General features: G+C 41.5%; 2 protein-coding genes across 2 annotated transcripts; both read right to left on the reverse strand.

Annotated features, from left to right (window-relative positions):
* Window positions 1-2,786: 2,786 nt before the first annotated feature.
* On the reverse strand, window positions 2,787-25,684 carry LOC149275007 (free fatty acid receptor 2-like). Its single transcript, XM_089504959.1, has 4 exons — window positions 25,617-25,684; window positions 21,475-21,626; window positions 7,855-7,963; window positions 2,787-3,759 (listed from the first exon to the last, which is right to left on the reverse strand). The coding sequence occupies exons 1-4, from the start codon at window positions 25,682-25,684 to the stop codon at window positions 2,787-2,789; spliced, it is 1,302 nt and encodes a 433-aa protein (XP_089361085.1).
* Window positions 25,685-25,725: 41 nt separating this feature from the next.
* On the reverse strand, window positions 25,726-26,682 carry LOC149275008 (free fatty acid receptor 2-like). The gene has a single exon (XM_089504960.1). The coding sequence runs from the start codon at window positions 26,680-26,682 to the stop codon at window positions 25,726-25,728; it is 957 nt and encodes a 318-aa protein (XP_089361086.1).
* Between the last annotated feature and the right edge of the window lie 752 nt (window positions 26,683-27,434).

Raw genomic sequence — 27,434 nt, forward strand, 5'->3', positions numbered from 1 at the left:
TCCAAACTGGTACATAATAATATTCCCAATTAATTAGGGCAATCGCAGGGCTTTTTCCTTGAGACCAAAGGCTTTCCTTCGGGTTTAAGAAAAGTATTATATTCCCGCGTCTCTGTTACATGGATTTGACTACAAAGATTGCGCAACACATCTATTTACCCTCATTACATAAACCCATTCATTGGGCGGCTGTTAGACTTTGTTAATGATTAATAGGAATTTAGTTCCTTGTTGTCTCGGACTATAGCTATATTTCCCGAAAGTCTGGGTTTGGTGGTGGTGGTGGGGGGGTATTGTGTCTTAAGAATTAAGCAAGACATTTTCTTTACTCGGAAAAAATTAATTAAAAAAAAAAACATTTGTAGCCCATTTTATCCAGATTTATACTTTTTTTTTCTACCCTCTGGAAAATAATCAAAAATCTATACTGTGGATTGGACGTAAGTGAGTGGAAATAAGTAAAACATGGGTGGGATTGGGTCCAAGACTCCCCCCCAGGAGTGTTTAGACGCTGTTTGGTAATGTGTATCCCATCTTATTAAAGGAAAAGGTTATTTTATTATAAGCCTCAAACATACTACGATGCGTCTACGTTGTTAAATATTTATATTTCCCTTTGAGAAAGGATACGGGAGATCGGGACAAGATTGTATTAACATCTTCAAACGCAAAAGGTCTAACACCATCCGAAAATAGAGGTTTTTTTTGTTTTTTTTTAAAATATTTAGTGGATATGTAAAAAATTTTAACAATTTCAGTAAAATCTCTAAATAGCAAGTCTCACAGAAGTACGAATGAAGTAGCTACGATCTAATATAGAATTCTGTAAGTAGAATTGAGAAGCGTGTTTCTCGTTCTTAAAATGTTACATTCAATTTACCTGCAGACAAGGAGGCAGCCATTTTGGAAGTCATGTGACAGTTGAGCCCCACCCCCTCCAAACAAACCATACCTGCACTACCTGCTTTATGGCAGAACCTGTCTAGTCCTTTTCTCCATATAACGCCATTAATCAGACGAAAGAAGAAAAACATCTTTAGACAAAAAAAAATAACACAGGCGGAAATGTAGAAAAATAGCTTTATTTCATCGTAAATATTCAGGATTCGAAGAAGCATTATTTGCAAAAACACAACATTTAGCATATTTTTGTAATATATATATATTTCGATATTCTTATATCAAATTGTTTGCTATGTCTTTCTTAACCCCTTAATGACAAAGCCCGTGCATGTATGGGCTCAAAATGCATTGTTTTCAATGGGACCGCCCATTGTCCTTAAGGGGTTAAATAGACACTATTTAAGGTGTAGAAGGTATCGACTGAAATCTGTACGTATACGGGCCGGTCGACGGTGCCATTACCCATGATGCTGTTTTGTTGGCCACACACACACAGTCACACATACTTACATACATACACAAATATATAAGTAGCATGTTTTATATATATATGTTACACGTTCTATATACAATATTACTTGATTATGCGCAACAATGTTACGTTATTATTATTGCGACATACAATCTGATATGTATTATTTTGTCGATACAGAGTATTTATTTCTATGTTTTGGTTTCCTTGCACCCGTGTGCTGAGGTCACAGAACACGTCAGCAATTTTGAGAAGCTGCCTGGAATACGGACCTACGATAACAAAACAATTCTTTTTTGGTCAAATTAGAGCAGGTGCTTTCAGCCAATTATCTTTTCCCCGCATGATGATTGGCCCGAAAAGCGGCGGAAGGGTGCGATCTATCAGAAATTTGATTTTTTTTTTTTGTTTACAGAAATTATGCAAAATGTAATTTTAGGTAACAGACATCAAGCATTTCTGCTGTTGTAGCGTAATTCAAATTTATTTTCAACGCTCTAATATCTTGTGTCCAGTGTGTTATCGCAGCCGATTTCTCTTTCATATTTTTAATTCTATTAACTCTGCCTGAGCCCATTAGCTGCAATTATATACACATTTATAGCACAATTCCCTATGCAGCGAGCCAGGAAAACAGCTCTTTACAAAAGGTTGGTCTGTGGTTCGCAAAATATGTCTCGACGTTTACCGTAAAAGCAGTAAATTTAGGGAAAAAAATAAAAATGACTTGTTTCTGAAAGTGCGTGCTAAAAGTTTCCAGTTTTTCGTCCCTCTGTATTTAAAAAATAGTTAAATTGTTCTTGATCATTAACGATTTTGGCTCCTTACCTCAACGCCGAAAAGCAAGGTCTGTCCAATGGCTTTTTGACTTGGAAACATGGAGTCTTTGGCTGGACCTTAGATATTGAATGGTGACGTAGTAACCCCAACAACAGTCAGATTAAAACATTTTAAATTACTCCGAGTACCCCAAATAATCTATCTTGCCAAAAAGCAATCAAGTTTGTTTTTGAAGACCTACGCAGTACGGTTGGACACCACCTCTACTGGTACTGCGTTCCAGAGTTTTACTACCCTTATTGTGAAGAAAGGCCCTCTTTTTTTTTGAAGGAACCGTGGCTCCTTTAATTTTGTTTCTCAATTTCATAGTTTTTGGTCGGCGACCATATTTTGAAATCTAGCTGTATTCTGATTGGCTGATGTACCAAGTGGCCATTTAAAATGAATCTCGGAAATCGATTGGATCCCCCCCCCCTCCATTTTTATATGCTACGGCAAAATATCTCAATTAAATCTAGTTCTATGTGCAAAAAAAAAAAAATGATGAAAATATATATATATAAAAAAATGAAAGGATGAGTAGAAAAGTTTTTCAGTGCAAGTATCAAAATATAATATACTTCAAAATGTCTCAGTCAGAAGATTTATCCACGGTATGGTCATGAAAGGGTATTTCCAGCGAGGGCGGCCAGAACTTTTGACAATGGCAGACGGCCCTTATCTTCAGTAAGACGCCTTCTAGGCAGTCGAAAAATACTTTCTGAAACGCGGAAGAAGAGAAATAGAACACAACTGGATCCAGACTGGCATTGAAAGTGCTAAAAAGTAACGCATCGACCCTCCAGTTAGGGCTCGCCTTTTGTATAAATCCAACCACATGGGAGATATTGTACGGGGCGAAGCAGATGGAGAAGTTTGCAAGTGTGGCCAGGGCTAGGCCAATGGCCCTCTGCTTCTTCTTGGCCTGGATATTGGGCAGAGACATCAGGATCTTGATGAAGTTTATGTAACAAAAGAGGGTTATGATGAACGGGATGAAAAACAGGAGCAGACCCAACTCTAGTCTAACGGGTAGCAAAATATTAAGCTGCTGGGCAGAGAAGACTTCGTAGCACTTGGAGTTATTGAGCGTGCTCTGGTTATTCGGAATGGCGTACTGGACGATGTAAACCACGCTACAGTTGGAACAAGCCATCAACCAAAACACAACGCTGGCAATTACAGCATATTTAGGTTTGCGATTGAGTTTGTATTTTATAGGGTAAGCCACCCCAAGGTAGCGTTCCACGCTGACCGCCGTCAGGAACAGGGTGCTGACGTAAATGCTGCTGTAGTAACAGAATCCGGTGAGGGGGCAGAGAAACATCGGCATGTCCCAAATCATCTCGGCCGCCGCCTCTTTCATCTTCAAAGGCAGGAACATGACGAGGATGAGGTCGGAGATGGTCAAGTTGAGAAGAAGAATGTCAACCGGCGCCGGCTTCTGGCGCACTCTTATTAGAAATGTATAGAAAGCCAACAGATTTGAAGGCAGTCCGGTAAGGAAAGTCACAATGTAGACGGCCAGGATAACACGACTGTGGGTTGGCGTATCCAGCTTGCTCCTTAAGAGGAAAAAAAAAAGAGAGAAAAAGACCAGAATTAACAAAATGAACAAAAGACGCAATGAACAATAGCACATGAAGGTAGAAACATTATCAGCATCTTATAAGTCATATATATTTGTGTATACCGCGGGAGCAGCCATCTTAACTTCCTGTTCTCTGGATCCCCAACATTATTCTCTCCTGTTGTTAAGTTGCTGCTCCCTTGGTGGTGAAAGCTGATTGGTTCTTCAGCCCTTTAAGGTTTTGGTTTTTGAGGAAAAAGAGAAAATGGAATCTGGTGGCATGTAATAATATATGATTTTAAAAAAATAACTGTGAAATAACTGTGTCGTTGCTTAGTTTGATGATGTCATCAATTAAAAAATAAGCAAATATCATCTGTAATCATTACTAAGATAAATCAGAATCTATTTTTGGGGGGGATTTTTAGGATTTTTTCTCTGTGAGGCATCATAAAGAAATCATTGACTGACTCTATGTGTCAGAAGACCTAGTGATTATATATCATGAATTAGGTTTAAATACAAAACTTTATAGTCATTTTTCATAAATAAATAAATAAATAATAATAATAATAATAAAAAATATATGTATATAAAGCATCAAGGTGCATTTTTAATCTCCTTATTTTCGCTTCTTGATCCGGGGGAAGTAAATGAATAGTCCATTCATTCACATCGTCCCTATGCATGAAATTGAGATATTAGGCTTTCCTTTTTGATGGCAGCGACATAGATTACTCCATGTGGGCAAACAGTAAAGTCAACAACAGCCATGATAACGCAGTACATCATGTATCAGCCCTTGGCAAAGTCTATTTACTGATAACTCGGCCCAATCTGTTACTCTGGAGTATAATAGGCGGCTTTAACAAGGCTTCTCTGTAAAAAAATTGATTTATTGACACAGCTGTTATCCCATTGAAATATGGGGAGATGGGATCACATAATAAATGAGAGCTCCATTGTCTCTTCTTGAAGGATGTAGGTCAAAAAGGAAGAGTTCTTCTATGTAATCACGGCGAAAGGACATACTACCGGATTTCCCCCTTCGTGGCATTTTTGTTTTCCCTTTGTGTTCAAAGCAAACCCTGGATTCAAAGCGAAGATGACTAATGATGAATAGAATGTTAACGCGATCCACGTTACGTGGATTGACTCGGCCGCCGCCATGTTTTCCGAGCTTGGTTGATGTAAGAAGTAAAAAACCTTAAGTGACCCCTGTGTCCAAAGCTGTGTATGAAAAAAAAGTTTGGGTCCTTGAGCATTGTCCTCCATGAATCCCTAAATGTCTATACTGAGAGGTCAATCCGAGACGTCAAAAGCCAACGGCCAAAATCGCTAAGACTGTGGACCAGAAGTTGGACCAGAAGCCACCAGAGATCTTTCTGCTACTGAACCCAAGGACATCACCGCCAACGGGGACGAGCGCCCATCCAACTAAGTTTGGCTTTTTTGGATGCAAGATGGCTAAAAGTCCCCATTCACAGATCCTCCAACAAGCCTAATAAGTATTTTTACAAGAGTCACGAAGCACACGAGCATTTATGTTACCTTTGTCATGTCCCACGACCAATTGTTGAAAAAAATACTGTTTTTTATAGTAACCAAAAAAAAAGAATACATTAATATCCCCCTTAAATGAGTTTGCTGATCTTTAAAAAAAAATTATATTATTATAATATTTTTTTTTTTTAAAAATATTACAATCACTAGGATTCTGATGGGCTATTTTTTCATGTGGTGGGTTTTTTTTATATTAATTGTGAAGGTTAGAGGAGAATGTCTATTGGCAACATTAATGTTTCTCAAAAAAAAATCTATATATATAAAGCTCTAGTTTCTGGTGTATTTTTAGCTTGTTTTAGAAAGAAGAAGTGGTCACCGTGGTCACCGTGTGGTCAAATGAAATGCATTACACATCGTTTCGCTGGTATTTCGTACTTTAAATATAAACTTTTATGTTTTATAGGACGTTCTCTGATGAGTCCATACGGTGGAAAACCATATTGGGGCGCGAGGGGTTTCCCGGTGACGTTTCTCCAAGGAGGAACCTTCTACTTTCCGCAAGTGTTTGGCATCACTATAGAACCCCATCAGCTTCTAATGCAGGAAGGGCTTGGATGGCCCTGTATAATGTATAGTTTAATCACCCATTGGACCATACATTATGCCAGGGGGAACCTGTCGGTGTTGGCCCTTCGTCATGAATAGTGATGTAGGCGAGGTGAATCTATGACTCTCCTGCCAACTCTCCGTTTAGTGAATAAACCCCCATTATAATGTCAATATCCTCCCAAATACAAATATATATATACGCTACTTGTTATGTGCTGTCTACCCGTTGTACAGCGCTACGGAATTTGATGGCGCTATGTAAAACAATAAATGATAATATTTATTGTATATATACTGTATTTATGTCTTTACACTGCCTGTGTTAGACTGCAGGTGTACACGGGTGTCAGGGTCCGCAACCCCGGGTCCGACGAAGTGACTCACCTGAGTACCCGATGCCCGCGGGTACCGGATCCCGCGGCGCGTCTCCAGCTCCCTCCACCTCCGTCAGCATGTCCGCCACTAGGCGCGCGCGCGCGCCCTCAACTAACTTTATGCGCCCCCGAGTGGAGACGCCGGGGTACGCGCACCGATGACGTCACGGCTGGGGGCGAGGCTTCCCCCTGGCGGCAAGTTTAAAAGCTGAGCACTGAGATTAGCTCAGTGCTCAGTGATTGTTTTTCTATTCGAGCTCTAGTGCCCTTTGGTGATTTTTTCCTATTGATTTCCTGTGTACCAAACCCGGCTTGTCCTCTACTCTGCTGCTCTCTATATCCCGACCCTTGGCTACTAAACGGCGTTCCTGATTTTTTGGTTCCTGACCCTGGCTTCGGATTTTGACCTCGCAGCTTGCTAGTTTCCCTGACCTCGGCTTCGTTTCCTGACTTCGGCTTATTCTCACTTGCCTTATCTGCTGATTCCTGGGGTACGTTCCTGCATACCGGTCTCTACCCTTTAATCCTGCCTTGCAGCCTCACAACGGGCTGTACATTCTGCGGTGTAATCATGTTTAAATAGTAATTCCTATCGTAAAAGATAACAATAGGCCAATCACCCCGTCCAATCGGAAGCGTAGAGCTGTGTAAATAGAGAACACCTACGATGGAAAACCCCGCAGCATTCCCTTTCTTTTTCCCCTTTTGTGTAATGGATACATAGTAGTTTAGTAAAAGAGTCCTTTCCTCTCTGTTTAGGTTATACTTTTTCTAACGCGTCCCGTGACCCGGCGCCTGCTTCTTTTCTCTTTGACTTCCTCTTATTTTATTGCTTTGATTATAAATACTTTGCATAGCTACCAACAGTCCCGATTTTCGAGAGGACAGTCCCAGTAGCATGTGTTCTGTTTCGCAGTCCCGTCCCCAGCATTCCTGTATTCTGCATCGAGCGTGGGCCAGGGGAGTTTTGTTAAGAATGGCCAAAAAACAAACCAGGGACTTAAACTTGGTGAAAACCTTATAAAATGATATTATTTTAATATATAAATTTTAATTTGTAATTTTTTTTTTATGGATAAGAAAAAGTTTTTTTGCATTTTTTTTATGGATGAGAATTTTTTTTTCTTTTTCCACAACAAGCCACCGAATCCAACTTAATTATTCATTAAAATTAATTAAATTCAAAAGGAAAGAAAAAAACAAATTAAAACTTTAAAGTTCCTAAATCTCTAAGAAACAAGCGGAAGAAAGAAGAAAATCCGACGTGCTTTTCGCTAACTTCGCTTGTCAGGGATAGTCTAATAAAGCTTTATTAAGAAATTAATGATTTTTAATGAATTAATAAATGAATTATTAAGAATTTTTCTTTCCTTTTGTTTTTTTTTTTATGTTAAATAATTCATTTTCCAGGTTGCCCTGCGGATCACTGAGGGCCCCCTCCAAGTGCGACGACAAACCGGCCAAGTGTCCTCGGAAATTTACTTTCCGAACGTTGACGCGTTTAATTATCTTTAAACATCAGGGAAAGGCTCTTCTTGACCCACGCGGATATTTTAAACGAACGTCAAGTAAATCCTCGGGGTTTATATACAGACTCTCACCGCAAAAGGGCTTTGTTTATAAGCTGTTTATAAGCTGGAGTGTCCCTTCTCTCTGTTCTGTATACTTCATTCCAAAAAAGTGAACTCTCAAGTGAAGAAGCTCGTTCTTCTGGGCATTAAAAAAAAAAAAGGTATTAAAGCATTACGTTACTTAAAGGGTTAAAATTTTGTACGGCTGGAAAAAAATGTAAAATGCGTCAGGTCCAGCCATAACCTATGGGAAGAAGCATGAAAGCTGGTATGGCATAATCTTATGACGCGTATACCAAATGCGTATTAACCCTCGGTGCTGCTCTAGGTCGAAGCCTCTGCTAGCCCTTCCTTCTTTCCAGGATATGACATCATACGCCTTCATCATTTAAGGACGCGGCACGCCAACCGAGTGCAAACCATGGACGCAGTCCTCCATAGCGCTGATGGGCCAGTTGGGGAGATCAATGATCTCTCTTTTAACCGGCTCATGGAGCGGCAGAGCTACAAGGAGCCTGATCGCCCGGTGGGCTCTACTTTTACCAGCTTCTGTTAAACAAAACAATAAACTATATATTAAAAAAAAAAAAAAAAAAAGAATATTCTAAAATGATGTCACTTTTTCATCCATAAGAACCTACTTTACTCACCACAGTTTAAATATGAAGAGATTTTGGAGCATTGTACGTTTAAGTGTGACTTGGCAACAGGAGATGACAATTCTAGAATTTAGGTCTGAAGAACATCATTGCAACTTTGTTAAGTTAAGTAGCCTTTGAAACATGTTTAGGGACAATAAGGGACAATTCACAATATTTCATGGTTGTCCTTTATAGGGCAACACGCTGACTAGAAGGCAATGGAAGCTGTGGCTTTCGGTTCTCGACCGTTCTACTGGGGATCTAGTGATAAAACTTCAAATTCCGGTTCTCGACCGGTCTACATTGGGATCTGCTGATGAAACCTCGACCGGTTCACTGGGAGAAAGCATTGGGATCTGCTGATGAATGAAGAAGGGAAGTGATACAAACCTAATTGCACTGTCTGTGCATTGTATGACCTAAAAGCCGGCCAAAAGTCGATATTTATGAATCATCAGACCACATACTGTTTTTATAGCATCTCATGAGTATCTTCCGGTATTATTTTAATAAAAATCATATCTGTGTTCATAAAAAAATCGGGCTCTTCATTCACTCTCATCTCTCCTGGAGTCCATCCATCTGTCGCACTTATCCACTAAGTCAGTAGGTCAAGATCTTTCCCAAATAATCCTACAATCACCATCCAAGATTGTGCTTCAGCAAACCATATCTCACCTTCCAAACATGCTCCCGACATCCTCCTCCCGACAGCTGGAACATGTTGGAAATGATACATCCCGAGCTCTCCCACGCTCCTCTCCCCCCTAACTTAAATCCCCTTTACTTTTTCTTCTTAACCCCAAAGCCCTTTCAAGTAACGTGCAAAATAATATTAACCCATTAAGCCCCAAATGCAGCCGATGACCCCCCCCCCAAACAGATTAAGATCAAACCTACTAAAAATTTACTTTTTGTTCTGCTTTCACATGAAAAACTTTCTGAAAAGACACTCTACGCTTCTGAAAAAAGGGGGGGGGGGTTGTGAAGATATAGAAATAGTTTATTTTTTTTCTTTAGTTCCCCCAAAATCCCAAACTTTAGTTCTTAAGCATTCTTAGACTTCTCTAAACGCAACCGCCCTTACCACACGCCAGATGTCTGAATTCGATAAGCGTTCCCCACTTTAACACCGAAATGTTTCAATCTGATGATTTATCTGAACCTCGAACAGTGATACCTAAAAATAAAATTAACTTGAACTCGATGGCTTGGACAGCTCCCAATTCCCATAAAACAAACCATTGTCCCAATTCATAGCATAATTAACCCTTACAGACCGGTGGCCAGATGCCAGACCCCTTACTTCCAGGAACACTTAAAGAAGAAGACTTCAGGTGATCCAAATCGTGAATTAAACCCCTCTCTGCCATCTATTCACGAAACGGGGTATCTGCGATTGACTTATTAGCTCCCCCTTTTCAAAGAAATCTCAGAACTCAGTCGGATTTCAGCTTCTTCTGTATCCAAAAATTACGCGTAAATCACAAACAACGTATCAATAATAACTCTGGTGCCTCCCTTCTGCACGATAAAGACATTCTTTACTGGCATAGACAGATAAAGTTCTAAAAATAAAAAAATGGAAATGATGAAAAATGAAGATTTTATAACATACCCAAGCTGCTCAGATAATGAAGTTTGGGAAGGCTCTGCCATCGTGTATAGTAAGTTCAGAGTCGAGTAGAAGACATCCAGTGATGAGGAACTCGGTGCCACCGAATACTCTATGGAGATTCCTAATGATGTACCGGGCTGGCCGGTGCTCAGCTTACTCTGTGCTTTATTTCTGTTTGTTCTGTATGGCTGAAGTTATGTGAGGAACCTTCGTCCGAAGAGCTCATTACCACCAAGTGCTTTTATTTTCATCTTTGCGCCGATAAATGAGGGGAGATAATTCCACTTTTGCTCCCCGCGGGGAGGGAAGCCTCGCGATGCTCTTGGCTTTAGGCTCTGCCTTTTCTTTCTCTGCTGCCCGCAGGTCACTTAAGTAAACTTACAACAGCCCAGCCACGTGACTTCATTTCCAGAGAACACAAAAGGCACCAACTAATATATATTCATCTATGTAAAAATACCACCAGGACAAATAAAGACGTTTAAAAAGAAAAATATGACTCAAAAAACAATGCTTAACCCTTTCCATGCTAGAGGGTTGTACATTCCTTCCTCCCTTCCCTAACCTGTTCTTCTATTATTATTATTATTATTATCTTTTATTTTATTTCCTACCTTCCTTCTTTCCTTTCTTTCTTCCTTCCTTCCTTCCCTCTGTCCTTTTTATTCTTTCCTCCTTCATTCATTCCTTTCTTCCTTCTCTCTCCTTTCTTTCTTTCTTTCTTTCTTTCTTCCTCCCTTCCTTCGTTTCTTCCCTTTTCTTTATTTATTTTTCCTTCCTTTCTTCCTTTTCCTTCCATCATTCTTTTCCTCTTCCTTCCTTCTTTCCTTCCTTTCTTCCCTTTTTGAAATGTATTTGTTCTTCCTTCCTTCCTTCCTTCCTTTGCCTTGCCTTTCCCTTTTCCCTCCATCTACCCATCTATCTATCTATCTATCTATCTATCTATCTATCTATCTATCTATCTATCATCTATCTATCTATTCATCCATCTATCTATCATCTATCTATCTATTCATCCATCTATCTATCTATCTATCTATCTATCTATCTATCTATCTATCTATCTCTTTATCTATCTATCTATCTATCTATCTATCTATCTATCTATCTATCTATCTATCTATCCATCCATCTATCCATCCATCTATCTATCTCTTTATCTATCTATCTATCTATCTATCTATCTATCTATCTATCTATCTATCTCTCTATCTATCTATCTATCTATCTATCTATCTATCTATCTATCTATCCATCCATCTATCTATCTCTTTATCTATCTATCTATCTATCTATCTATCTATCTATCTATCCATCCATCTATCTATCTCTTTATCTATCTATCTATCTATCTATCCATCCATCCATCTATCTCTTTATCTATCTATCTATCTATCTATCTATCTATCTATCTATCTATCTTTCCATTCATTTTTACATCCATTTTTCTTTTTTTTGGATCTCGTTTTTGGCATGTTGTAAAAACATTCTCTAATTAACATTCAAGGTGGAAATTAGACTTGGGCACCAGGGGGCTCTTCGTGTTCGTCTTCGTGCTCGTCTTCGGGGAAAAAAAAATCTTCGTATTCCGCGAATATTCGCCCGTTCCTGTCTTCTCTTCGGGCGAATATTCGCGGACATTCTTCGTGCTCGTTTAATCTTCGTTTTCCTCCTGGTTGCCTAGCAGGGGTTAATACGGGGTTAATAACACATCACAGCAGCAGCAGCTGCCGTGAAGGTACGTGTGTGCAGCTCTATTGGTCGTTTCGGCAGGGGGCTGGTCTGGCATCAACGAGTGAATTGCAGAACTGCAGAATGCACTTCATTCGTTGATGGCAGGCGAGCCCCCTGCCGAAACGACCAATAGAGTTGCACACACATACCGAGGTGTACTGTCCATAGATGTTTAATAAAAGAATAGGGAATATTTTACATTTTTAAATTGATTTTGGACCACTTTACATGCCTAACATTTGCTACCTATTTACAATGGCATACTTTGCAACAACCCAACTTACTTATTGGACAGGACTGGAAAATAGCAGGACTGTCCACCAAAATCTTGGGTGTGTTGGCAGGTATGCTGATGGAAAAATGTTGGACAAGAACTAAAAAATAGCTTAGGGTTAATGTACGGTTATGTTTAAGATTAGTAGCAGTGCACTGGTTTGGTTAAAGATGGATTATGTCTAAATAATAATAATTAAATTTTAATGTTTTTTTTTAAAAAAAAATAGGGGTTTATTTAAATGTATTTTAAAGTTAGATTTATTATTTAGTACTTGATTATATTTATTAAATGTTTATAGTAGCGTTACCTACCGAGCTATAACTACCTATGTGTATTTGCATTTTGCATACCTAGTTTAGCTAAATTAGATGGGACAGGACTGGAAAAAAGCAGGACTGTCCCTGAAAAAGTTGGGTCTGTTGGCAGGTATGTGGATGGAAAAATGTTATAGGGTGAAGTGTGAGTTATAGTGTTAATGTAATGCTATTAGTGAGTGAAGGCCAGGGCAAATAACAAGGAAAAGGTCCTTGTGTTTTGTGCATTGTAAGTGTGTGTGTATGTGTGTTATGTGTGATGTCACTGTGTGTTATATGTGTTATATGTGTTATTGTGTGTGTTATGTTTGGTTGGTTGTGTATCAGAAGGAAAATAATGAAATGGAAAAGGAAATGGGAAAGGCAAATGAGTGGGCAATTGGCGACCCGCTCACCTGTTTCACCCCAGGGCAAAGCACCCAAACACTGTCAGTCTTAGACGTTTGGCAGCAGACTTCCAGAGCTCAGACACAAGGCCCTAGCGTAAGCTGGCCACTCCGGCGGAGGTAGCAGGCGTTGCCACACCGCAAACAGAGGCAGCCAGGGGGGAGAAACTGCCCTTACCATTAGGGACATTTTGGGCATGACTCTAGCCAGGAAGCGAACTGGCAGAGAAGAGATGCTGGCACCACCACCAGCAGCAGCATTGAAAAGGCGAATGAGTGGGCAATTGGCGACCCACTCACCTGTTTCACCCCAGGGCAAAGCACCCAAACACTGTCAGTCTTAGACGTTTGGCAGCAGACTTCCAGAGCTCAGACACAAGGCCCTAGCGTAAGCTGGCCACTCCGGCGGAGGTAGCAGGCGTTGCCACACCGCAGACAGAGGCAGCCAGGGGGGAGAAACTGCCCTTACAATTAGGGACATTTTGGGCATGACTCTAGCCAGGAAGCGAACTGGCAGAGAAGAGATGCTGGCACCACCACCACCACCACCACCACCACCAGCAGCATTGAAAAATTGGAAAGGCGAATGAGAGGGCAATTGGCGACCCGCTCACCTGTTTCACCCCAGGGCAAAGCACCCAAACACTGTCAGTCTTAGACGTTTGGCAGCAGACTTCCAGAGCTCAGACACAAGGCCCTAGCGTAAGCTGGCCACTCCGGCGGAGGTAGCAGGCGTTGCCACACCGCAGACAGAGGCAGCCAGGGAGGAGAAACTGCCCTTACAATTAGGGACATTTTGGGCATGACTCTAGCCAGGAAGCGAACTGGCAGAGAAGAGATGCTGGCACCACCACCACCACCACCACCACCACCACCAGCAGCATTGAAAAATTGGAAAGGCGAATGAGAGGGCAATTGGCGACCCGCTCACCTGTTTCACCCCAGGGCAAAGCACCCAAACACTGTCAGTCTTAGACGTTTGGCAGCAGACTTCCAGAGCTCAGACACAAGGCCCTAGCGTAAGCTGGCCACTCCGGCGGAGGTAGCAGGCGTTGCCACACCGCAAACAGACGCAGCCAGAGGGGAGAAACTGCCCTTACCACTAGGGACATTTTGGGCATGACTCTAGCCAGGAAGCGAACTGGCAGAGAAGAGATGCTGGCACCACCACCACCACCAGCAGCAGCATTGAAAAATGGGAAAGGCGAATGAGTGGGCAATTGGCGACCCACTCACCTGTTTCACCCCAGGGCAAAGCACCCAAACACTGTCAGTCTTAAACGTTTGGCAGCAGACTTCCAGAGCTCAGACACAAGGCCCTAGCGTAAGCTGGCCACTCCGGCGGAGGTAGCAGGCGTTGCCACACCGCAGACAGAGGCAGCCAGGGGGGAGAAACTGCCCTTACCATTAGGGACATTTGATTCATGACACTAGCCAGGAAGCGAACTGGCATCGAAGAGACACTGGCACCACCACCAGCAGCAGCAGCAGCAGAATTGGGAAAGGCGAATGAGTGGGCAATTGGCGACCCACTCACCTGTTTCACCCCAGAGCAAAGCATCCAAACACTGTCAGTCCTTGGCGTTTGGGAGCGGACTTCCAGAGCTCAGACACAAGGCCCTAGCGTAAGCTGGCTACATTGGCGGAGGTAGCAGGCGTTGCCACACCGCAGCAAGTGCAACCAGGGGGGAGAAACTGCCCTTACCATAAGGGACATTTGAGGCATGACACTAGCCAGGAAGCGAACTGGCAGAGAAGAGACACTGGCACCACCACCAGCAGCAGCAGCAGCAGCATTGGAAAAGGCGAATGAGTGGGCAATTGACGACCCGCTCACCTGTTTCACCCCAGGGCAAAGCATCCAAAAACTGTCAGTCCTTGGCGTTTGGGAGCGGACTTCCAGAGCTCAGACACAAGGCCCTAGCGTAAGCTGGCTACACCGGCGGAGGTAGCAGGCGTTGCCACACCGCAACAAGTGCAACCAGGGGGGAGAAACTACCCTTACCATCAGGGACATTCGAGGCATGACACTAGCCAGGAAGCGAACTGGCATTGAAGAGAGACACTGGCACCACCACCAGCAGCAGCAGAATTGGGAAAGGCGAATGAGTGGGCAATTGACGACCCGCTCACCTGTTTCACCCCAGGGCAAAGCATCCAAGCACTGTCAGTCCTTGGCGTTTGGGAGCAGACCTACAGAACTCAGACACAAGGCCCTAGCATAAGCTAGCTACACCGGCGGAGGTAGCAGGCGTTGCCACACCGCAGCAAGTGCAACCAGGGGGGAGAAACTACCCTTTCCATTAGGGACATCTGAGGCATGATTTCAGCCAGGAAGCGAACTGGCAAAAGATACTGGCACCACCACCAGCAGCAGCGTTGGAAACGGAAAAAGGTGAATGAGTGGGCAATTGACGACCCACTCACCTGTTTCACCCCAGGGCAAAGCATCCAAAGACTGTCAGTCCTAGGCGTTTGGGAGCGGACTTACAGAGCTCAGACACTAGGCCCTAGCGTAAATTGGCTACACCAGCGGAGGTAGCAGGCATTGCCACACCGCAGCAAGTGCAACCAGGGGGAGAAACTACCTTAAACATTAGAGAGAAAAAATTTAACTTTCCAAGCTAAGAGCTGGGTAACCCAATTTGGGCAGATTGAATTTAAGAAAGGCAATCTGCTCCATCAGATGAGGTGCCATGCGTGAGCGCTGTGGACTCAGTATGTTTCCAGTCATAGAAAACACGCGCTCACTTTGAACAGTGGTTGGCGGACATGATAGAAGCTGCTGCGCAACCCATGAGAGTGCAGGCCACACACTCTTCTTTTCATCCCAGTAGCTAAGAGGATCAACATTAGGAGCAGAAGGAACTTCACAGAGGTAAAGTTTGACCATTTCAGCAGCACTACTCTCCTTTCTGCTGCTAGCTCTGTCAGATGGTCCAACTATACTGCCAAGTGCCTCTTCCCAAAACGCAGCTGCTCCACTCAGCTGTGTTGTGCTGCTTGTGGCACTGCTGCTGATGCTGCTGCTAGGGGTAGCAGACCACATCATCTCTTCCTCCTCCTGCACCTCACCCTCCTCGGACAGCATTCCCATTTTACGCTGCCAGTCACGCACCTTGTTGACCAATTGCTCCCGGTAGCTACTGAGAACATTGAATTTCAAAGCTAGCTTTCCCTTAATTCTTGGATCACAAAGGCACGCTAGCATCATTTCGGGACTCTCTTCCATTCGCTTGCGAAGGTGTACTTTTAGCAGATCCTTCAGCTTCCTGACTATGGCTGCTACGTCAGGATGTAGAGTGCCACCTTGAACAGCCTCACGGTTTCCAAGGAACACATCCATCTTGCTGCCTAGATGGGAGAACACTGGGATTACCTGGGCCAGACTGGCAGTGTTTGAGCTTAAATTTTCTGTGGCATCCCTGAATGGTTTAAGGACTGCCACTAGCTGGGCGATCACTGTCCAATCCTCCCTATTCAATGGAGAGGTAATCCCAATATTGTGCTCTGAGGCAAGATTATGGATTGCCCTCTGCTGCTCCAAAATCCTCTCTAGCATGTCTAACGTGGAGTTCCACCGTGTACTGACATCCTGACGTAGGCAGTGTACGGGAAGACCTGACCTCTCTTGCTCTTCCCTCAAAAGTTGGCTAGCCTTAACACTATGGTGAAAGTGCCCAGCGATCTTTCTGCAGCGGGACAGAACTACTGCTGCCACATTAGTTCCTTCTGACATTGCTGCCTTCACTACAAGATGGATGATGTGGGCTGCACAGCGCACACCAACAATATGACCATCTCGCAGCGCTTTCACCATATTGGCACCTCCGTCAGTTACCACAAAACCAACTTCAACATTGGTGCCCGCCTCTGCTCCCACCCAAAGGCTAAACATTTTCCTAATCGCATGCAGAATATTTTGGGAAGTGTGCTTTTCATCCATCACTTCTGCATGGAGAAGGAATGATCGGTAGCCTGCTGCAGCAACTTCCTTAGACACACCGGGCTGCCACCAGTGTGCTGTCAAAGAAAGAAAGGCATGCTGGGCGCTAGGTGCACTCCACAAATCTGTAGTGAAATGAACACACTGACCAGCAGCCTTGGAAAGCTCCTCTTTCACTGCTGCAACACAGGACCGATACAGCGAGGGGACAATGTTCCTGCTGAAAGTGGAACGTGACGGAACTGTGTATTGTGGAGCCACAGCCGCCATCAATTGTTTGAAAGGCTCCCCTTCAATCATGGAGAAGGATGCCCCTCCAACAGCAATGAACTGACCAATAAGTCGCGTTACTTTATTGGCCTGCTGTTTGGGCATCGTTCTCTTGGAGTGGAATGCCCCAAATTCTTCCAGGGTGGGCTGGGCATGCAGTGCTCCAACCTGCCTTGGTCTCTGGCTGCCAGCACTAGTTGCTGCTGCTGCTGCTGCTGCTATTGGCTCAGAAGAAGAAGCTGTTGGGGTTTTTCCACGGCCACCAGCTATGCTGCCTGCACTAAGTTTTACCTCTGCATCTTTCCCCAATAGCACAGCGTTGTGTTGAGTGCTGAGGTGATGCTTCATGCTAGCACTGGTAAAATGGCCAGACACTTTCCCTCTGCTTATTAGCTTCCCACAATGTTTGCACTTTCCATAGCGCCCTTCTTCAACATTTTCAAAGTGCTCCCAAATTGGGGCGCGCATAGCCTTGGAGTGTGCCTTGGGTGCTGCTCTTACTGCTCGGGGTGGATGAACAGAGGCAGAACTAGTGGTGGTGGGACTGGTGGTAACAGTACTGGCCATAGTGGGACTGCTAATTGCTTTAGATTTGCTAGGTTTTGCTGCTGCTGCTGGTGGTGGTGATGGTGATGATCGTAGCGGAGAAGGTGGAGGCTCAGGGGAAAATTGTGCACTAGTCATTTGGACACTGCTCCCTGAGGAATCTGATTCCTGACCACTCATCTCCTCTACTTCCTCTGGCTCATAGTCTAGCTCTTCATTAGCCAGATCGAATGGAATTCCTGCTAGGCTGGAGCTAAGACTGATATCGTCGTGAGACTCGTGACTAGTAGTAGTGCGAGCAGGAAGAATAGACTCTGCACTTGGCCTCTCAGTCTCAGGCTCCTCTGCTACCTCGCTAGGTGGAGTTCCACTATGTGTAGCCCTCTCTCTAACTGTCTTTACAAAAATTTTGTAAGGACTTGGTGGCTTGCTAGAGGTACTAGGAGGACATGGCGTGGCGGTACCAGTGGGAACAGTAGGCGCAGCACTAGTGGTGGTAGAGGCGGGGGTGGTGGTGGTGGTGGTTTTCCCTACAAAGGAATGAGATCGCTTTGGTTTGGGACCCCTCTGAGTCTTGCTGCTAATTTGGCTCTGCTTGGTACCTTGCATGCTGCTGGTGGATGGGGAAGATGCTGCTTGGGGCAAAAGGCACTTCTTTTTAGTCACTGGGCTGGTACTACTTGTGCTACCCTTTAACTTTGAACGTGCTTCTGGTGCTTTAGGCTTTCCGTAAAAAACCATAGAGCTTGTGGGCCTAGCCGCACTACTACTGCCTGCTTTTGGTGCCTTTCCTTTACTTGATGATCCTTCAAGCAATGCTTCCCCAAATGATAAGCGAGAGCTTGGCCTACTTGGCCGACTAGACTGACGCAAAGGCTGCATCTTAGAGCTGGTGGTGGTGCTGGTGGTGGTGCTGGTGGTGGTGGTGGTGGTGGTAGATGGAGCTTGTCCCTCCTTAGTCCCAAAAGGAGGATCCATTTCAAATTTTGTGTTGTGTGTGTAGTGTAGTGTAGTGTAGTGTAGTGTAGTGTTTAAAAAACTATAAAAAAAAAAATAAAAAAATAAAAATAAAAAAAAGGAAAAACGAATTAAAGACAAAAAAATTAGAGGAAGTTCTCTTCAGTGCTACTGCTTAAAAAGTAAAACTATGCACTACTGCACTGTGCTGTGTGCAATCTGCCAAAATCCTAAAGTTATTGAAATTATTAACTCAAGATTAACTATTTAATAACTAGCAGTATTTTATTTTTAATTTGAATTTACACGGGCCTAAGAGCTTAGCCTACCACTATGCTAGCCTAAAGCTATATTTCCTTACTATAAGTCTACCTCTAGGCAGACGCTCTCAAACCCACTAAGCTAAAGTGAGGTTAAATCAGATTCAGTATATGATTTATTAATTAATATTAAGTTATATAATATTAATAGATTAGAACTAATTTACTTATATATTATGTATTATAGATAGAAGAATATAGATTATGAATTAGAATTTAGAATTAGAATTACTTATATTATAGATTATGAATTAGAATATTATTATTTATAATATATTATAGATTAAGATTAAAGAAGATTAGAATTATTTTAGTACTACAGCTAGTAGCTTGAAGCTTTGCTTAGTACAGCTCGTCACAGTCAATTTTTCTTGAAAAGAATTAGAAATAAAATAAAATGTCACAGCAAAACAGTTATCTTCACTGCTTGCTGCACTCACTAGCCCAACAAGTTCACTTCACTGATGGACTGAGGTGAGCAAAACACTAAGGGTACTTTTAATAAAATTGAAATAAAATGTAAAATAAATGAGAAAATCTTTGCAAAACAGTTAACGTCACTGCTTGCTGATCAAAAAAAAACACAGCACTTATGCGGCTGCACTCACTAGCCCAACAAGTTCACTTCACTGATGGACTGAGGTGAGCAAAACAAATGAAATAAAATGAAAGATTAATTAAGAAAAATTGACTTGGTCTCTTACTGTTGCTAAAACAAAGCACAAACTATAGAGCTGCAGCACCAGTACTAATAAGATTAGCTGAACTATACGCTAGTAGTAATTAATTAATATTATTACTTTTATTTATAGCTAATTTAATTAACTATTAAGATAAGAAAGAATTAGAGAATTATTGATATTACTGATTTTAGATTAGACACTAGTAGATGTTCTGAATGTCTACAGTACACTCTACACTAGTATACTATTACTAACTATAACTGACAAATATATATATAATTTTATAATGAATTCAATTATTAATTATATTAATTAATATTACTGATTTTAAATTAGACACTAGTAGATGAATGTCTACAGTACACTCTACACTAGTATACTATAGTATATATATATATGACTGACAAATATATATATATATATAATATTATAATGAACTATTAAATTATAGATTCTATTAAATTGTAATTTATAAATTCTATTTAATTTATTTAAGCAGGACAGGCAATAGGCACTAGTGCCAGCCCAGGGCAAGGGCACCCCAGTGCCACTGAGGCACTGGGTGCACTGTCAACTCAACAGCACTTACACTAAAGTTGATGACAAATTAATTTTAAAAAAATTAAATTAATCAAATTATTATTATTAAATATATTAATTAAGTAGCACTGAAGTGAGGATGAAGTACACAGTGAGAAATGGCAGGCTAAGGCTTACCAGTCTCACACAGAACAGAACAATCTCTCTCTGTAACGCTCGGATGCAGCACAGCAGTGTTGCCAAAGCAGTCACAGCGAAAAATGAATGGATCTCTCAGGCAAGCTCTGGTCTTATAAAGGCGCCTTCAGAATTCAAAAAACAGCAGCACAGGCATTGGACGAGACCCTTAGCGTTACGTCACAAGAGTGAGCTGATTGGACAGACGAGGATCAGCTCACTCCTGTTTGAAATTTTGGCGGTTGCGCGGCAAAAACGAAGACGATCACGAAGAATCTTCGAATCTTCGTGATTGTGAGTCTTCGTCTTCGCCTACGGTTTGCCGGCACTGTATTCTGTTCTACGTTCCTTCGGAACGAACAAAAAAACGGCCTCTTCGTGCTCGTTTTCATGTTCGCCCGAAGACGAATGCACAAGTCTAGTGGAAATAGTCCAAAAAAGTGAGATAAAGGCTGCTACTACAAACATATTTTTGTATACACAAACAGCCCGTCTGTAAAGCAGCCTCTCGACATTCTGAACCCTCGTACAAACCATGCTTTCATGTTTATCATTACGTGCGACGCGACTTATCATGCAACCGGGGTGGATACACAATGGGGGGGCAGGGTGTCTGCTACTGGAAATGCCGAGCTTCTGTCGGAAGGACGGCCAAAGTCTCCGTGTGTTGTGTAGACTGCAGGATTATTCTTTGGGGATTAACTGCTGAACAGCGCAACCGAGAAACAGATTCTCTCCCTTTTTCCAATTTATCTCGTAATATGCGGTGGACTGGTTGAAATCTAATCTAATTTCAGTCATTTTGTTTTCCAGCCTCGAAGCCCAAACGACCATTTTTTAAATGTTTACCAAGCGTCCAGATGTCATGCTAACGGAATAACCGATCGCTAACTCTTTCCGCGTCGGAACGAAATCAGAAGTCTTCTGGCCCGTAAAGAGTTAGATTAGAAAACGCTTTTTTTTTTTGTTTGTGTTTTCCAGACTTTGTCCGGCGGACAGGTAGATTATGGGTGACGTGGGATTCACAGTTCAGTGAAATTGGTTGCCATGGCTACGTATTAAACACTAATTACATGGCGGCCCGTATTGACCTGTTGATTTAATGGTCTCATAGCTCTTAATTAAATGTAAAACCTAAACGGCTTGCGAGTACGAAGAGAAATCCCATAGGCCGCCAACGCCGTCGGCACCTTCCTGCCAGCAAATCACCGAGCCGGCGCTCTACTGGGACTCGTATTTACCGGTAAGGGACTCTCGCACCGGCTGATAAACTCTGTTCACCGGATTAGTTGACATGCTTCGTCTATCGTTATTAGAAATGAATGTGTTGAATGGATGGTGGGTAGCTTCTGAAGTAGGCACAACGAATGGATCTTTGGACATGATTTCTATTCTGTTTGAAGAATAATTTAAGGGGGTATATTACCATGTGTGAACAGCCTCCCAGCAGAGGTGGTAGAGGGTAATACAGTAAGGGTATTAAACATGCATGGGATAGGCATACGGCTCCTGAATCTAAGACGAGACCAACGACTGATTAAGGTTTGAGTCTTAGCAGACTAGATGGGCCAATGGGGCCGATCTGCCGGCAAATGGCCAAGGTCTTAAGTTTAGCTATATAACTATATAGTAAACTATAGTAAAGAAAAAGATCACTCATTTTTTTTCTATTTTTCCACTTTATCATTGGATCGTTTTTAGGGAAAATATCTAAAAAATGTTTAGAAAAAAAATTTTTTTTATTTTTTTTTTTCTACATTTAATAAAGAGAGAAACACAGAATCTCAAATAAATATCAGATTGCTTATATAAACTATTTTATGAAAATAACATTTTTATTCGGATTCTTAGACAAAAGAATGAAAATACATACATCTAGTGTAAACGCGGCATGAAACTAACGAGGGTTTCCTTTTGCTAGTTGCTGTTTTGGGGGGGGGGGGTTTGAAGGTCTTTGAATTCATTGCTTTTCAAGCGAAGAACTAATTAGTAAAAATAGGATGATTTATTCGGCGCGCACAGAATCCAATAAATTCAACCTCAGCGGGGCGAATCACTGCTGCGTATTGATGGGTCGCTATGGCAACCACATTCTCACCGGCAACAACGTAACTTGTGCCACAGATAGAGAAAAAAATTAAGTAAAAAAAAAAATATTTTTTTTTTCTAAAGAACTCTCAAAACAGTGCCTTTAGACTTCTGCAAAAAAAACTTTTTGTATGCATTTTGAAATTGTTTTCATGGTTATACTTCAGTGTACCATGTTGGAACATTTCTAGGCTCCCTCTAAATAGGTGCTTTATAGTCTCTTTCATAAATATTGGTTTCTATCACCTAGGAACAGTCAGACAGAGTGTAGTTGGATTGTCTGTGGGTGCCAAATGTATTCTTTCTTGGCTCATAGGCTAAACTCAGATATAGAAATCTAGAATGTTCCAGCAGATCGGCCCCCATCCGGCCCCAGTCTAGTCGCCCGTTTCTCCTGCTGTAAAGACTCAAACCTTAATCAGTCGTCGGTCTCGTCTTAGATTCAGGAGCCGTATGTCTATCCCATGCGTGTTTAGCATCCATTGACCTTCTCTGTGTCCAAATACGAATACATGATTTGTAATTACATAATAAAGCCCCAATTCAACCATAATTTATAGATTCTTTATTATGACAACATACTCACCATAAAGTCTTTCATTCCTTCTGTCGGGAGAATTCTCATCTTTATAGCATGAAATGAACACAAACTAGTTTGTCTAGTTGAGATATTTGATGTTTGGAGTAGGTGGTTGGCAGACGTCCAGTTGGATTCTACTGGAATTTGGCCATTGGAGTCATCAGTAACAGGGAAAAGTGCTGAGCAAGAGTTTTTGTTCCTTTTAACCCTTTTTTTATAGAAAGAATACTCCAGTCTGCCATAAACTGCTCTACATAATTAGGCATAGGGTTTGTGACCAGGGCTATACCGGTGATGGTCGGGCGGCCGGTCACTGTAAGTCTGGTGGAAACCTGATGAAGTCAGCACGTCTGACAGTTGGGTATGTGTGGCCGGACACGTCAGCAAAAGTCCCACTATATTAACATATTAAGAGATTTCAGGTGGTGAAAAGTGAAGGGAAGGAGAGCTAGTGATGCATGTATGTCATTAGCTCCTGATTTTAATCTCTGATTCCCTCCCTCCCTTCCATCTTTCTTTTCTCTTTCCCCTTTGTTCTTCTTAGACTTAGACTTCTTAGACTTGTCTTCTGTTTTGAAATTGATCAGACCCATCAGTTTTAGGTTTCAAACCACTTTTGTGCCAATCCCTTTCTATGTTAGCATCCATCTACTCCAATTTCCAATTCTCTCTTTTTCTCTCTCTTTCTCTCTCTTCATCTCTCTTTCTCTCTCTTGTAATCATTCATTACACCCTCCCCATCTCGTTCGCACCGTCTCTCCTTAGAATGTCTGAATTGATTGAGACGGCGGTAAAGCCTCATAAGAAATTGATTAGGAGGAAAATTATTTGCACTAAAAAGTGATATTGACCTTCGATGATTATCAGGCATAGCATTGACCACAGTGTAGCCAATGAAGTCTTGTTGTTAGATTATAAAGACACACACAGGCTCGCTTTTGCTTATATTTGATTGGAAATAGAAGAGAAAAGGGATTTACAGCACATAAAACAGGCAGACTGTAAAACATATAAAGCAGATATGTTCCAAGTGAAGAAGAGTAACAGGCTGAGGTGAGCAATTGGACTTTAACAGGGAAAAAAAGACATTTTAAAGTTGATTTCCCAACATTCTAAAAAATACTTTTATGAATGTTTACAATCATTAATATATTTAAAATCAATATATCCCAACAGTCTTGGTTTTCTGTGGGGCAGTCCCCATTTCCAGGCACTCTCCCGAGTAGCTGCCCCACTTTTGCCGGCAATGGGGATCATAGACCCGTTTGATGAGATCCTATGATTGCCCTGAATGTAGCTGTAACAACACAGACCTCCATTGCAGGAGATCCTTGGAGATACTCTGATTACCACAAGATGGTTTTTTTTGGGTAAGATGGGTGGCTGACTACACCTCCAGTCCCACCTACCTCTGGCATCAACCCCCAACCCTCTCTGCCTCTTGCTACATCCCCCCAACACAGATGTCCAGTCTTGGACTCCTGAAATGTCGGGGACGTATCGTTACCCTTAAAGAGGAAAACAACATTTACAGTGATCCAGCTTCTATAAACCTCTTTATGGGGCTTGCTTTCATTTTTTGGTACATATCTGTATAGTCCAACATCCAATCACAATTTGCGGCTGGAGAATTGTTCATTCCCATTGGCTGCTTTCAAAGACTCTACTAAGAGCCTGAGAAGCTCCCATTTAGGATCTTCAAAGCTATAGAAGCATAATGAATATTTATGCAAACTTTTCTAAAAAAACAACCAAATTCAATCAAGCATTCTGATAACAAACGTGTCTGGAACAGTTAATAAAACATTAGAATTTTATAGCAAAACAGAACCCAACAGTGCTTTTGATACTCAAGATATGATTGAACTGAAAGCTCCTTGGTCCAGGGTATCTTTTTCAAAGTGTCTGATGTTATTATTAAAAGTCTATAAAAAGAAAAGCCACCAAAATGATCGAAGTGCATAAAAAAACATACAGGTAAAAAAATGTGAAATTACAACAAAAGTTGAGGAGGCATCAGTTGTGACATTTAGATTAGAGATTCAATGTCTGTCGCATTGAATTTACCCCATGTTAAAGCTTGTATATATAAAATACGATCTTGAAGAGATAGTTTGATAAGATTCTATATAACATTCCAGAGAAATATAGTTGGTTAGATCTGACTTTTAGAAAATCCTTAGCTTTTACATGTAAGTACTCACCAATTAATCTTGTCCAACTTCTAAATGAAATAGTATATCTCTCTTCAAGTAATTTGGACAACTATCTCATCCACTCCGCCTTACAACAAATCTAAATTACTTTTAAACCTTTTCCTCCTACTGTTGAGAAATGTATCAACTTAGAAACCATCTGTTTTGACTGACAGGAGATTTTTTTTATACTGGTCAACTGCTGCCCTCTAGTGCCCATCAACAATAATTACAGTAAAAATATCTTGCGAAATATGGGTTGAAATGTAGCAATTAATTTATTGTATCAAGGAATTATTATTAGAAACCTGAAATTGTAATTCTAATTGTAATTATTTTACAAAGGACAGGCTAGGTAGCCTAGCTATGTTGACTTTTTAAGGGTCACCATAAAGGACAAAAAGGGAGACTCGGAGACTCAGCTATAGCCTATGCCCTTTTGTAGAAGCTCTTTGTCCTTAGAGTTCTATTCATGTTCAGTTATCATTCTCTAGTGTGAACCTTCTAGTTCTTATCTTACTGGCCTCCAACTGGCTGAAAACACTTCTTAGTGCGCAATTTTATTTCAAGCAGTTTGATATAAGACATAGTATTAGACAGTTTAATCTACCTAAGGAACGCTTAGCAATTTAGGATGATATATTGGAAATCTCAGTTTCTTTCTCGCAATGGGAAATACAAATATGGGTCCATTGGGTTCCCAAACGTAACTTTTTTATAACTTGCACCAGCCCCTGTAAAAATATCTTCTTCAACGAGCCAGAGGAGAAGTAAAAAATGATAGGATCCAGACTTGCATTAAATGTGCTCAACAGCAAAGTGTAGACTCTCCAGTCCGGGCTGTTTCCCTGAATGAAGCCGACCACATGCGAAATATTATACGGTAAGAAGCACACTACAAAATTAGTCAACGTGGCTACGGCCAACCCAATGGCTCTCTGTTTCCTCTTCTTCTGTATTCGAGGCTGGGATAATATGATCTTGACAAAGTTGACGTAGCAGAAGACAGTGATGACAAATGGTCCTGCGTAGAGAAGTAGACACATTTCTAACCGAAAAGGAAGGAGGACCTTAAGTTGGGCCGGTGAGAACTTATCGTAACAAACCGTGTTGTCTACTGTTTCGTTATTAGACATAAAATGATCCACAATGAAGACGATGGTACAATGAGCTGTGCCTGCCACCCAGATGACGATACTTGCCACTACGGAGTAGATAGGTTTCCTCAGAAGCTTATATTTGATAGGAAAAGCAACAGCCAAGTATCTCTCCACGCTGATAGTCATAAGGAAGAGGGACGTGATATATATACTGCTGAAATACATGAACGCTGACAAGGGGCAGAAGATGTAGGGCAGGAGCCACCTCATTCCATTTGCAGCTTCCACCATGCGGAACGGGAGAAAGAACAAAAGTAGCAGGTCGGAGATGGTCAAGTTGAAAAGCAAGATGTCCACCGGAACGAGCTTCTGACTACATTTCCTGACGAGGGTACACAGAGCCAAGATGTTCAGAGGAAGCCCCGTTATAAACGTGAAGATATAGACCGTCAAGAAGAGTTTCTCGGCTCCGGGAAAGTAAGTCATGACTGGGATCAATCACTTCTCATTATGTGGATAACACGAGGATTTTCACCTGCCGATCAACAATTGGACAAAATAAAGATATGAAAGACTAATATCTATACTTTTACAGCTTTATGCCAGCATGTTAACCAATAGAACTTCCTCTGGAAGCTTGTTCCATATATCCACCACCCTCAAAGTGAAGAAAAGCTTTTCTTCCATTAGATCTATGCTGTCGTTCTATTTTATGGTTAATAATTACCAGATTTGTGCTAATACTAAACATATAATTTGTGACATAGATATTAATTACCTTAAAAATTGGCACCAGGAATTTTTGTGATTCTGTTTCTCCTTCAAGTTTTCCACCATTTTTAAATTTGTCGGATACGCCCGTTTTCTTTTTTTTAAATAAAAGTAAGCTGTTTTATCTTTTATTTTTCCGATTCTCTGTACATATGAATTAAATACATAAACCTTTACATTGACAGAATTATATTTTCCCTATTAAAATCGATAATATATTTCCTTATTAATATCGGAAAAAAAAGAAAAGGCAAAAGTTCTAAAGGCAAAAATTTCATTTTTAATCAATTTAGTCAAATACTGTGTGATTTTCAAAACCATATTAAATTCAAACCGCCTGCTATTTCTAAAGCAAATAGTAATGTTCAGCAATCACTTTCTTGAAAAACAGTGGAAAAAAATGGACTTAAATCTATTTGCGGTGTCTGCGTGTTGCCCGCCTCGGGGTATTAACTCCACCACAGAGC

Source organism: Sceloporus occidentalis, unplaced genomic scaffold (genome assembly GCF_023333645.1).
Source record: "Sceloporus occidentalis isolate IW3139 unplaced genomic scaffold, rSceOcc1.0.p SCAF_302, whole genome shotgun sequence".
NCBI classification, from domain to species: domain Eukaryota; kingdom Metazoa; phylum Chordata; class Lepidosauria; order Squamata; family Phrynosomatidae; genus Sceloporus; species Sceloporus occidentalis.